The sequence below is a fragment of the Lissotriton helveticus genome, chromosome 4_1, assembly GCF_964261635.1.
Source record: "Lissotriton helveticus chromosome 4_1, aLisHel1.1, whole genome shotgun sequence".
Classification (NCBI taxonomy): Eukaryota; Metazoa; Chordata; class Amphibia; order Caudata; family Salamandridae; genus Lissotriton; species Lissotriton helveticus.
In genome coordinates, this window is record NC_136063.1 from 1726206814 (window position 1) to 1726221579 (window position 14766).

The 14766-nt window shown below is 40.5% G+C and overlaps 1 protein-coding gene across 1 annotated transcript in view; it reads left to right on the forward strand.

Moving 5' to 3' along the window:
• Positions 1-14766, forward strand: part of FRMPD3 (FERM and PDZ domain containing 3) — an 869033-nt gene that overhangs the window by 430784 nt on the left and 423483 nt on the right. The window contains exon 5 of the mRNA XM_078686306.1: positions 12470-12577. Within this exon, the coding sequence (XP_078542432.1) occupies positions 12470-12577 (108 nt within the window). The remainder of the gene's footprint in view (positions 1-12469; positions 12578-14766) is intronic.

Consider the following 14766-nt stretch of genomic DNA (forward strand, 5'->3'; position numbering starts at 1 on the left):
GGAGGGGAGGAGTCAGAGGGAAGAGTTTAAAAATGTTTGTTTTAGGGGATCGGTATAGTAAAAGAGGTGTCAGATGATGCAATGAGGGGTAAAGTAGGAGATAGTCTGGAAAGGGTTATTTTGGTGAACATAGTTTTGGTATGGGGTTTGGTATAATTGAGAGAGTGGATGTAGAGGATATATTGATAGATGTATAGGATGAGAGATAGGGTAGTGCATTGGAAAGAGTAGTAGAAAGAAGTTTGAGATGAGTCAGAAGGTTGGGCTAGAAGATATATTGAGCGAAGTATAGGCTGAGAAATAGGGTAGTGCATTGGAAATGCTAAATTAGAAGAAAGTGATAAATATGTAGATCCATAAGTACATTGAAAGTATATAGATACATAATGGTGGTAAGTATATGTAGATTAAAGATATTGATAGTAGTGGCATGGGGTTTGGGACAAATGAGAGTGTGGACGTAGATGATGTATTGATAGATGTATAGGGTTAGAGATAGGGTAGTGCATTGGAAAGAGTAGTAGAAAGAAGTTTGAGATGAGTCAGCAGGTTGGGCTAGAAGATATATTGAGTGAAGTATAGACATAGAAATACGGTAATGCATTGGAAATGATAAATTAGAAGAAAGTGATAGATATATAGATCCATAAGTACATTGACAGTATATATATACATTAATGAGGTAAGTATATGCGATTAAAGATATTGATCGGAGGCACAGGATGAGAAATAGGGTAGTGCATTGGATATGCTGTTTCAGGAGAAAAGTAACAGACACACAGATCCAAGCACATGGAAGGTACATAGATGCACAGGGGAAGTATGTACATGTAGACCAAAATGATTTTTATTTATTTATTATTATTTTTATTTTTTCTCTTTACACCATAATTATTTTACATGTTTATACAAAGTAAATCACAAAGATAGGTACATATCTATAGTGAAAACAAATGCTTATATACAGAGGAATATGCTGTAAATTTCTATTTGCGTATGGTGCTGATGTGGGGAAGAGCCAAATCTTGAGTAGTTTTCTTAAGATAAGGTGGTTGTTGGTGGACCTTATGTTGTGGGTAAAGAGGGTAAAGAGTTCAATAGTTTGGCTGCTTGAAAAGAGAAGGATGTGCCACCTATGGTTTTTTTCTTGTATGGTGGGATTTTGAGGTGAGATGCTCTTTTAGAGCGGAGGTTACTTTGTTGAATGTGTTTGGTAATTTTATTCCTGACGAAGAGTGGTCCCATTCCATGTATTGCTTTGTGGGTGATACAAAGCAGCTTGAACGTGGATCTTCTGGCAACCGGTAACCAATGCAGGGTTTTCAAGGCAGGGGAGATGTGGTCTCGCGGTTTGATATGCAAGAGTAGTCTGGCAGCCGAGTTCTGAATCCGTTGTAGTCTTTTCATGGTCATTAAAGGTGATCCGTGGTAGAGCTATTGTCGTAATCGAGACTGGACAGAACAAGGGAGATGGTAGCTTGGACCATGTGTGGAAATCCCAAATGAGGGAAAATCCATTGCAGTGTTTTTATAGTGACAAAGCTTGATCTTGCTAGTTTATCTATTTGGGCATTCATCGACAGCTTGGAGTCCATGGTCATTACGAGGTTTCTTACTTCCTTCGATACTTTAGGCAGTGATCCCAGTTCATTAGGCCATGCGGCAAACGGGTTGCAATGTTTCCAATCGCCACACGTGAGTATTTCAGTTTTTGAAGCATTCAATTTGAGATGGCTCCAAGTCATCCACTGATCCACAGCTCTGAGACAGCTGGAAATTGGGGCATTCCAGTTGAAGGAGTATTTGCGTGTCATCTGCATAGTTATAGCACATGAGGTGAAATTTATTGATCAGTACAGGTAATGACTTCAAGTAGATGTTGAACAGCATGGGCGAGATTATAGAACCTTGAGGGACCCCTTCTTTTGTGAAGTACGGATTGGACGAGAAAGGTGGGGTATGGATGACATTATTTGTGTTTCAAAGGTAGGATGCAATCCAGTCTAGCGCAGTTCCCTCTATGCCAGCTTCATAGAATATTGTTTCAGAGTGTCAAGGTCAACCGTGTCAAAGGCAGCTGAGAGGTCCAAGAGGAGTAGCGCAGCAACCCCGTTGCAGTCAACAGTATTCTTCAGGTCATCCCAGAAGGCAAGGAGGGCAGATTCAGTGCCTCTTCCCAGACGGATTGTTGTTTTGTACAAGGGTTAGTGCTGGTGCTTTGTTTCTGTTTTAAGTACGAGTCCAAAGTGTCTGCTCTGTCCGTGTAATGATTTGCCAGTTTGATGTGAAATCTTGAGTAACAGGATGAGTTCCTTCTAGGCAATTTGGTTTGCGAAATTCATTGAGTATTTTATAGAATTCTTTATTTGCACATTTAGCGTTTTTGAATTCTGTCTGAATAGTACCCTTTCTTAGCGTTTTTGATAGCCTACTTGTATAATCTGTTAATTTTCTGTAGGTGAAGTTTGTTTTCACTCCCGATCACATTATCGGAACAAATCCATTACTCTGAATTTGCAGATTCGCCAAACATTTTATAGATTACTGTGCATATGTTCACCCCTCTATTGTCATTAATTACATCAGTGAGCACATATTTACAAGTATATATAGACCACTGTATATCTGTTTGTCAAAAAAGTAACCAAATTTACCAGTGAAGCGAATCTGCAAATTTCCGGTCTAGATTCGCGAATACAACTCCCCAACCCTTGCCTTTGGATTGGATACATTAAGGCCCCACCCTTCCACATGGAAAACCACTCCCAAAAGAAGTTACTACTCTTGTGATATCTATAGAAGGAGGATTGAGAGCCAGTGCTGCTCTGCTTTTACACAAGGGCTGAAGCTACATCGTCCTTCAAAAATGAGCATTCACAACCTGTTGCGGATGAGGAGGGAGACACACCATGTCGCAAAACAAAAAGTGATGAGTGGAAGCACTTTACAATACATTCTGAACAGAAGGCACCAGCAAAATAGGTACAGCGCAATATTTGCTGCAAGCAGTTATCCGTATAGAAGCACCTAAAAACAATTCATGAAAGGGTCTACAACCAGATGATTTGAGAGAAAGCAGGTGCTGCAAGACAGCCAACCTCCACCACAGCCTTAAAAAACCATCATCAGCTGCAGTCATTACAATTCCATGTGCCTGTGAGTAATTGAGTGACATGGTTATTCATTGCATGAAATGCCACATGTTTGTCGCTGTACAAATGTCTTCTGTGGGTGCATTCTTGGATACAATGAAGAAACATCACGGTTAGTTTTTTTTTTTGCTTCCAGTGATTACATAATGCTTTTTGAAGAGTGAAGCCAGTTGCTTCTTTGCGTTTCCCCATCCTTACCCTTTTCCTACCCTGTTCACTTTTTGTTCAAAAAAGAAGAAAAATTTAAATCTGTTAAAAAACCTTTCTAGGAACGAAAACAGTCCTTGTTGGAACCATCATTTACTAAAACAAAGAGCTAGCTCTGTGTTTTTAATGTGTCAGTTACTGTATCGAAATAAGAGTGGGTGTGTCAGTGTGTGCATGAGTGTATGGCTCTGTGTATTTTTGGATGAATTAAAGTTTGGCTGGGTGTGCAGTGCTTGCTGTGGTGTAAGCCTGGCTGTGTCAGTGTCTGCATTAATGTGTGCCCAGGTGTGTCAATGTATCCAATTGTATCACCCTGGGTGTGTCACTGTATGTGTCAGTGTGTGTCTGGGTGTGTTACTGGATGCATTAGAGTTAAGATTAGGTGTGTCAGTGTATGTATGTCTATATTGATGCATGTCTAGGTATATCAAAATCTGCTTTGGTGTATGCCTTTGTGAGGCAGAGATGCGTTACTGTATGCTTGGGTGTCTTATTAAATGCGTTAGTGTTTGGGTGGGTGTGTCAGTCTCTGCATTGCTGTATGCCTGGGTGTGTCAGTGTCAGCACTGGTAAGTCCCTGGGTGTGTCAGTGTGGGCCTAGGTGTGGAATAAGATGCAATAGTGTTTGGCTGTGTCAATGTCTGCATTGCTATATGCTTGGGTGTGTCAATGTCTGCACTGGGAAGTCTCTGGGTGTCTCAGTGTGTTTCTGGGGGTGATCTTTTTATTAGGGTTTTACATTACAGATTCCCATGTAAGACTTGAGATATCTCACAGGTTAACCATTATGTTTGCAATTGTGGAGCATCAACGATGGTTACAACATAACAATTCCATTTAGGTTTTGTTTTCCAAGTATAGTAACATATTACCGCCCATAGGTCTATTATTAATTCGCCTTGTTATATGATGATGCATCCTGCTGTGTCTGGTCCCTTAAGATACATGGTGGTGAGGATTGGTATAGCATCCTCCCCTTTATCTGTGTATGCTATCCCCCGCAATGTGTCTGGTCATTGGTACTTTAAGGGTAAGTCGGCTTCCAAATCACCGAGAAGAAACTCAACTGTAAACTGTGGGATGAAACATCTCCCAAATTGGGAGGGGAAGGGAAATACAATGAGCGGACGAGGGCATGTGGCTGTGACAAGTGGTGCTTGAGCTGGCTACTGGTCTGAGGGGCGATTCGCGGGTTCATCGGTGTGGGGAGGGAGCAGCCATGGGGATAGACAATAAACCCAGTATTGTTGTCTATCTACTCTATTCTGCCCTCCTGCCTGGGTATCACTCGGCCGGCACTGGGATGTTATTGGATACATTAGTGTTTGGCTGGGTTACTGTATGCCTGGATTTGTTAGTGAATGCATTGGTATGTTCCTTGGTGTGTCAGTGTATATATCAGTGCGTGCCTGGGTGTGTTATTGAATGCATTAGTGTTTGGCTGGGTATGTCAGTGTGCATTACTGTGTGCCTGGGAATGTCAGTGTCTGTTTTGCTATGTCCCTGGGTGTGTCAGTGTATGCCTGGGTGTCTTATTGGATGCATTAGTGTTTGGATGGGTGTGTCGATATATGCATTGCTGTATGCCTGGGCGTGTAAGTGTCTGTATTGCTATGTCCCTGGACATGTCATTGTATGCATCAGTGTGTGCCTGAGTGTGTTATTGGATGCATTAGTGTTTGGCTGAATGTGTCAGTGCCTGCATTGCTGTATGCCTGGGTGTGTCAGTGTCTGCATTGGCAAATCTCTGCATGTCTCAGTGTGTGCATTAGTGTGTGCCCCAGTGTGTTATTGGATGCATTGGTGTTTGGATGGGTGTGTCTGTGTCTGCATTGTGTATGGCTGGCCGTGTCAGTGTCTACATTGGTAAGTCCAAGGGTGTGTCAGTGTGTGCCTGGGTGTGTTATTGGATGCATTAGTGTTTGGCTGAGTGTGTCATTGTCTGCATTGATTTATGTCTGGGTGTGTCAGTGTCTGAAATGGTATGTCCATGGGTGTGTCAGTGTGTGCATCAGCATGTGCCTGAATGTGCTATTGCCAATTGGATGTATTAGTGTTTGACTGGCTGTGTCAGTGTCTTCATTACTGTATACCTGTTAGTGTCAGTGTCTGCATTGGTACATCCCTAGTTCTGTCAGTGTATACATCAGTGTGTAACTGGGAGTGGTATTGGATGCATTAGTGTTTGGCTTGATGTCTCAGTGTCTGCATTGCTGTAAGCCTGGGTGTGTCATTGTCTGCGTTGCTAAGTCTCTGACTGTCTCAGTGTGTACTTTAGTGTATCTGGATGTGTTATGGGATGCATTAAAGTTTGGGAGGTTGGCTGTATAATTGTTTGCATTGCTGTATGCCTGGGTGTGTCAGCGTCTGCATTGGTTATTCTCTGGGTGTCTCAGTGTGCATTAGTGTGTGACTGGTTATGTTATTGAATGCATTAATCTTTGGTTGGCTGTGTCAATGCCTACATTGCTGTATGCCTGAATGGTCAGTGTCTGCATTGGTAAGTCTCTGGGTGTCTCAGTGTGTGCCTGGGTGTGTTTTAGGATGCACTAGTGTTTGGGTGGCTGTGTTAGTGTCTGCAGTACTGTATGCCTGGGTGTGTATGTGTCTGCATAGGTATGTTCCTGGGTGTGTCACTGTGTGCCTGGTTGTGTTATAGGATATATTAATGTTTGGCTGGGTGTGTCGTTGGCTGTATCAGTGTGAGCCTGTGTGTGTGAGTGCCTCTATCTGGGTCTAGATGGGTCCATGAGTTACTGTAGTCATGAGTGCCTAGGTGTGTTAGTAACTGCAGCAATGTGTCCTTGGGAATTCATCCTCAAAATTTAGGGATATGGAACAACACTGCAAGAACTACTTAGTAAAATACATAACCCCAATGGTTGGTGCAATTGATCTGCATTAATGGAAGAAAACACAAATATTTACTAGTTTGACAATTAATAGAAATACAAAAGTAACTTACAATTTCAACAATGTATAAAGACATAATTCCAAGAAATAACTAAACATTTATCATACCTTACAGTTGTGCATTAATTTAAATAAGCATTTCATTTTCCCTTTTTTAATGTTTTCAGCTTCTTTACTCATAAATCATAAACAATGTAATGTTTAAGCAGTCATTGACAGTGGGGAAATACAATCATAAATATTGTAGAAGAAAAAACCCAAAACTGCAAACTATTGAATTGCAATCAAGCAATACTGTGCATTGCACTCACAAATAAACATAATATGACCTATTTACAAATACAGTTTGTGCACAACTGCTTTAAACACATGCAGGTATATCGTTACACCAGCAAGCACAAAAGAAAGTGATTATACCTAAATATGTGCAGTGTAATATTTGCAGCATACAGTAGCATGGCCAAAAAGTATTCAGATGGAACAAGTTCCAAATGAAACCACTGAAAAGCAATTTATGAAAGGGTGTATAACTGAACAATACCAGAGATACTAGGTGCAGCAGAATATGCTACCTCTACTGCACTATTGGGAGAAAGTTCATCAGCTGCAGTCATCATAATACCAGCAGCCTGTGAACATTTGTGTGAGATGGTTACTCAATGTGCATAATGCCACATGTTTTTTGCTGTAGAAATCTGTTTTGTGGGTCCATTTTCCATTCTATTGTTCTCAGGTTGTAATCTCATGCAGCACAAATGATGTACTGTTGAAACAATAATCATTGATCAGTTGCGAAGGAAACAACCATAAAGATTGTAGTAAACAAAACCTGCAGACAATGTATATGTAAGTAGAATTTTGCATGCTTAAGAAGGTCTGTCAGTGACTCTACGGGTTTTTGAGTGGGTGTGTGACAGTGTGTCAATACCTGAGTGAATGACTGTATAGGTGAGTGAGTACATGTATGAGTACCTGTATGGGTGTGTTTGTGATTAACTTAAATTAATAATAAATATATTTAGCATTTTACAAGTAATTTTTTTAACATATTAGAATACAATTTAAACCAAAGCAACTAACTAACATGACTTATTTACCTATTACAAATACACACTGAACTTTTGAATAACTACTGTAGGAACTCACCCATATACTTGCTGTCTATTTAATTGACCTCTCCTAATTTATAATAGAGCAGGACAAAGTCAGATTAAAAGTAAAGAAATACTATTCAAAAACACGTAATTTGACAAGGAGCTGGAAACAATGTAAAAAAATATGAATAAGAATGTTTAGAAATAAAGTAATATAGAATTTGGTATGAAAAATGAGGGACACTAAGACGATAAGAGCTGCACTCAAACACCCAATAATATATTGAGAGTGTAGTTGATGAGGTGTTTACTCTGAAGCTCAAACTATTTATTTTGGTACTGGATGAAAACACTGAATAAAACAGTGTTGTCTACGAAAAAAAAAGAAAATACTTATTAATAAAGATAGCTTTTGCTAAATTTTCAAAGGAGAATGGAAGCCTTATTTCAATAAAAAAGCTACTTACAAGAGAGTGAATTAGTGTTTACAGTTGAAAGAAGTGGTCGATGTTATGAAGTAAAAGAGTAGTCCCATTGCAAAAGAAGATATGATTCCTAGAAATGTAGAGGAAGAGATAGGTTAAGAGGTACAAGGAAGGCATAGACATACTGCTGTGTATAAATGGGAGTGCAGTAGTATTTGAAGTATTTGGCTTGAATAAATCGATACAGTAGGACCCCAACCATGTACTTGCAGTGCGGCTGTCTATTTACTTTACCTCTGCAAATATTGGGATGAATGAGTACTGGTATCCACTTCGCGGCTCCTGGAGGGAGTGCTGAGGGGCGGTGGGGCTGGGTGGGCGATGGGCATGGTGGGAGGTAGTAAACTCCGGCATACGGCCAACAGGAGTTAAATATATAAATAAGACAAATTACATTGCGCTCGCTGCAATGCAAATGGCGTTGCAGCGTGCGTAACATAATTTGTTTTATATATTTATAATATGTAACTAACTGCGGCCGGCCATATACCGGAGTTTACTACCCCACACCCTGCCCCTCCCCCACCCCACCGCCCGCAGCACTCCCTCCAGGAGCCGCGACAGCTGGTATTGTTGTCATGTTTAGCTTAAGTGCATGTTGTGAAATTTAGGAGAAACAACTTGGTTTCCAACCCTAAGTTGTGCAGAATATCCATAGGATCACTTACATTACTTTCTGAGAGAAGCAAACCCTAACATTAAAGGAATTACCTGCTGAGTTTCAGAAAGGGCTTGAAAGTACAGTTATGTATTTTCCTTTAGATGGCAAAAACAATATTGAAACTGTGGGTGTAGAGATAGATTTGGAAGAACAGCTTGTTATTCTAGTGATTGGTGTGCCCATGAAAAACAAACAAAAAATGTGGCAGAAACTAGTAGATGTAAATAAGTAAAGAGAGCTATATTATATCTTAAAGACAATAATGTGTACTATAAAGATGTAGAATTCAGGGGTCTCCAACCTTTTCTGTACTGAGAGCTACTTATGTTAAATGACACTAATTGAGAGCTACTAATATTATTAGTGTTGTATGATCTCAATTTTGTTATATGTATATTAATTTAACTAAGCCAAAGCTTTCTAATTTATTAAACTGGGCTGTACACAGGTGAACTACTCAGAGGTAGTTGGAGAGTTGCAGGTTGGAGACCCCTGATGTAGATGTTCACGAATATGCAATTTCCGTGGAGGAGGAAATGCTGCCTTCAAGTGGACAGTTTTAAAATGTGAATAGAACTAGATCTGAAGAAATGTAAGAACATTACAGTATCATCCACTAAATTCAAAAGAGGTTGTGGGGAATGCCACTGAACTGTAACAGATGAAACAAACTAAACAAACTCCAATGAGTGTCTGGAGAACTGTTTCTTCAAGTTGCTTCTTCTCAGTTCTCTTTAAAAAAACAGAAAAAGTATAAAACTGTTAGAAACACCTTATTAAGAAAAACAACAGTACTTTTAACAAACATTTCAAAAGTACCCCACCAAATCCTCTCAGCAGTACTATCAAAGTTTCTGACTAACCCCCTGAATTTCAACATGTACTGCTCGGGTGGTTAATTTCTACGGACTGACAGGATCTCCTTTATAGTGGAATACCTCAACCTTTCCCCTCCTCTACAGCCAGTATGTTGTCCCTTCCATCACCAGGAATGTGACTACAAAGGTACCTATCCAATCCTCCTCAGAGATCCTCTGTACCTCTACAGCTACTTCTTATGTCAGGAAAAAAACTGTCTATATCAAACTCCTCCTAAAAGCCAGGCACAGAATCTCTCAATATATGAACACTTTCTTCTGCACTGGACACAGTAGTGGTACTTGCACCATTTTTGCTAGACTCCAACAGGTATTTGGCCTTCAAGTGTACCTCCTTGACACTCCAGATAGCAAGAACCTTTTTTCCACCAAGGTCTCTGAGCCTCACATTTTCTCTCCTCTGCACCCAGCAGGGCCAGCTGCAGCCTCAGTTCCCACTCAGCCTGTCTGTCCTTGAGGTCCTCAGGTGACTGCGGTTGGCAGGAGACAGTACTTCCTGTACTACATCCAATAGTGTAGTCTCTTTCTATGGGATTCCCTCTCTCCTCTGAAGACTTTACACGCTCATTTCTCCCTCTCCCTCCTTCTGAAACCCTCTACTCTTTGGGGCCCTGATTCTGAGGTCAGGGTTCTCCCTTCTGAAGAGTGCTGAATTAGCCTTTTGGTACAGGTTTCATTCTGTGAATGTCCCTCCAAGCTCTATCTGCGAATTAGTACTCAAACATGGATGTGCACATGAGTAAATGGGTGTGTGACTGAGTGTGGCAGTCACTGTCTGGTTATTTGAGTGATGGGTACATAACTGCTTTTGTTAGATTGTAACCGGGTCTCTAGGTGCCTCCCTGACTCTGTGAGCATGTGCAAATTACATACTAATTAATTACATACTGAAAGCAAACACCCACCACTAATTTCCAACGCATTGATTCATAGTAGCATAATAAGATTAATATACATTCAGTATAGAAAGTTCTCTTTTTCCTTTCCTGTTGTATTTTTAGTTAATATTCTCATCTAAGCAACCTTCTGTTTTCCTTTCTAGTACACTATCTTGAAGCTACAAATGTTCTTTTACCTTATATACACTCACAATTTGTTTTTTCTAAATATACTTTTATGTACTACAACCTAATTAACATACCTGTATCCGTGGATCCATCGCAACACTACGCGCTGACCCCATGTAACTTTGCGGCAAGATTTGTGGATTTAAACGAGGAGCTGCGCTGGGCACCGTGATGGCTCTGCGGATCTCACTATTGAAAAAAATATATTTTTGAGCATTTTACTTCCAAGTAAACATGGTTTCCCCTCATCTATAACATACATAAGGGGCCAGTAAGGCTCTCTCACCTGATCCCTTTAATTAGTATACAAGCAACTTTTCAGCCCCGGTGACATTTCCCGAGGTATAAAATGGCGGACGCAACTTTTCTGTGAAGGTGCAACCAACCATTCAGGACCTTGCATTGGCGCGTGGAGCTGCGAATCCCCATGGGTGGATCCGCGGAGGATCTGTGTCCCTAGATGTACAAATATAGTTTACAGTTATTATCACCAAAACTACTGAACAGATTTACACTAAACCAAGAGCTATCTTTCTGACAAATTTGATGTAATTCCGTGCAAAAGTTTGGACTGCAGCCGTGTCTAAAATCTATATGAAAATTAACATGGGCAAAACGTGTTTTGGGACCCCCCTTTGTCTCAGCCCCCACTTGACGGTTCACCCCTGAGACTTTCAACACAGTAGCTGAACTGAGAGACATACTAATATTGAAAAGTTGGGAACATTAATCAAAGTTCTTGGCAGAGAAAAAAATGCTTTTCCTATTGATACTAGGTCCTAACTATAACTACATATTGGGAAACGACAGTGGGTAAGATAGATAGATAGATAGATAGATAGATAGATAGATAGATAGATAGATAGATAGATAGATAGATAGATAGATAGATAGATAGATAGATAGATAGATAGATAGATCATTCCCCCCTGAAAGCAACAGTCATCCAACAGGGCTCGCTTAATTATGGAAACCAAGAAATAACATGACATCCACTCTGAAGAAACTCCACTGGTTTACCCTTTAGGGGCCTTATCATGAAAAGTCTGGTGTTCCTGCATGAGAACAAGGTCCAATTTAGCCTGCAAAAGAAAAGGCAGTTAGTGAAATAGTGCTGATCAGGCAGGGGCTGTGGGCACAAGCACTATTGAACACTTGCCTTACTCTATCTTAGACATGGGGTGCAATGGAACACTCCCCCAACACTGGCACCAGCCTTCCCTGCTGGGTACCCTGCCGTACCCAACTCATGGTTAACACTTGCTCAAGGGGTGTGGTGGAGGTCCTGTTTTTCCATCCAAAATGCTACTGTGCACGAAGGGTATAACCCAGTGATAAAATAAATAGATACATATATATGTTGTTAATAAATAATGAATATGCCAACATTCCATGAACTCAGCCCCCCTCAAGCCCAGACATTAATTCCGGCAAAATGTGTCAAGAAGCATAAAGTAAATGCTCTATCACATCTACTTTACCCTGCCACTTATTGGGTTTAGAGAAGGTTGGCTCCGGCAATAGATAAGTGTTCACTGCATGCCACTGAATCAGGAGATTCGGCCTCCCCCCGCCCCCACCCCCAAACCCCCGGATTCTCCTCTGGACTGGCCATTTTCTCCAGAATGTAGAGGATTTACCATTACCACATAAGTGAAAATTAGGTCCCTAGATATCTTATAGGTCAGTGACTCCTTGAGATATGTTAATAATTATAAACAATGCTTTTTACATGCTGAAAGATTGAAGTAAATAAAGAATGCTCCTTTACCTTAAAACTGACTTTCAAGTTCAATATGTTATTTTATTTTATCCATTATCAAATAAAACACATTCAGAGATAAAATACCACTTATACTAGTGTATGTAAACCAGCTCTATTTACTTGTCTTTTCAATTACTTTCTTGTGCACCCCTTGAATTAACATTCTACTCAGTTTCTTCACAAGGTATGTTTCTCTGGTTTGTGACTTTATTTTTCCCTTTTTCTTAATTACATTATGGTTTGACAGGACATAATGAAAAAAGAAGCTCTTCTTCTCATCCCCAATGTCTTAAAAGTATTCCTGGAGAACGGGCAGATCAAGTCATTCACGTTTGATGGTCGGACAACAGTCAAAGTAAGTGTCCTGGATTGATTTATTATTTACCAAGATGGCACATGATCTTAGTTTGTTTCATTGTCCTAATTTAATTGATGTTTGATTGATTGATTGATTGATTTACTCCACTGATACAGTACCCACTACCCAGATTGGGACTATTATCATTTGCTGCCAATAGGCAACAGGTATAATAAATCCATTGATGCCTCTGTTGGCCATATTTAAAGCGTTCCTCATCTAACAAGTTCTATTTCATACCTTATACATCTTTCATTTTTTTAAGCTGCTAATAGAGTTTCAAAATGTATGTTGACAAGCAGTGCATGAGTTATGTTCAAACAATAAACAAAGATTTTTTTGTTAAATGAACTTTTATGTTTTGACTTCTAATAAGCATTTCTGCTTCCACTTCCGAATCGTTTATTTTGCAGTCGAGATTTACAAACGTTTTCCGTGCTCATCCCACATTGAATGCAACATATACACCACATGTCTGTGCCATTCTTTAACAGTGGATGATGTAATGAACACCAAAAAAATGACATACAGTTCTGAAGTGCTGGGCCTCTAAGAGTAGATATGAAATCCTGCGAGTAATACAAAATCACTTTTCTAGAAAAAGACTTCCTTAATTGCACCAAAACCATCACTCTTAACAATTGATCGTCATGTGCCATGTTGGTATCAGACCACTCTAGATAATATTTCGATAAGTGAAAAGGATCTGCTTAGCTCCTAGACCTGATTTGTAGTCTATAGCCCAGAAAAAGTCTGGAATTATTTTGTCAAGCGAGGAATAACTGCATTTTGATTTTTGGGCAACACACTTTGGTACATTTTCAAAACTTTGGATCCACACTCCTGCAGTGTTTGTGTTTCAGGTCCATACGAGTCCTTGCGAAGTCATTCCAGGAAAATATGCTTTATAAAAAGAGCAGTGAGTTTTCATCGACTGTTACAATCTATTAAAATTACTAAGTCAGTAGTCTTGTGGCATTTTTGCATAAATATTGTGAAGCTGTGATTCAGTCCCTGGTCCCATTACGCCAGTTGTCAGGGATATTGTTTCGACATGCTTCTACGGTAAGTTTTCATTATTGGCTTTTGGTTTCAATTCTCACATTACTAATCTATTAACTGCATGCATTCTTGTTTTTGTGCCTGCAATGTACCAAAAACGATCTCTTCAGGACTTAATATCAATTATACAGGCATTGTTACTAAATGTTTAGGCTTTCTATGTAATCCTTTACACTTTATAAGATCTGCATTCTCTGAAGATTACACAGACTCTGTTAAGGGGCTAAATAATTTACGTGGGCCAGTCCCTGAGTCAAATAGTTTAAGGGTGTGAGTGAACCTCAGACATCCCATCCCCCCTGCTTTTGGTCTTCTGCTCCTGTGTCAGACTCTATATGGGGTCTCCTCCACTGGAATGTTCTGTTTAAAATGGATTTGAGCTGCAGCCTGCACTTTTAAAAATAAGACCAGCAACTATGTACATCTGATATAAAGGGCTGTTGGCATGTTTATGCATGACCGGTGTGAATGCGCATTTGTACATGTGTGAGAAGAACGTTGTCTGACTCCGCTTGTCATCTGTGCACAGGGAGCAAATTGCCATATTGGAGCCTGCCTACATTGTTATAAATCAAATGGAGACTAAAGGAATAAAACGAAAAAACAAAGCACTCTGTACTTTGTCCTGTTCTGTGGCTTGTATAAAGCAGTGAGAGACACATTTGTGTTACCCCCTACTAAGGGCGCCCTCGTCCTGGATTCTTTTGACATTTGTTTTTCTATTTTAAACTTTATTAACCCCTTTGCTGCGGCGGCTATTTCGCCGCAGCGCTAAGGGGGAGGCGGGGCCGCGCGGCGGTCCCGTGCTCGTGACGGAACCGCTCCGTCACGGCCCGCGGGTGAGCTGTGCTTGTGATGGAACGGCTCCGTCACGGACCCGCCCGCCCATTAGAACGACAGCGCAGGCGCGGAATTCGCGCCGCGCAGGCGCGGTGAGCAGGCCGTGACGGAACTGTTCCGTCACCAGCACAGCCCACCCGAGGCTCGTGACGGAACGGTTCCGTCATGAGCATGGGAGGGGTTAAAGGAGCAATTGCAATAAGAAAGAGGTATGAATAAGGGGTAGCAGGAGAATTTGTGTCCTTTAAAACCTCCAAGACTATAATATATTTTCAGACAATATC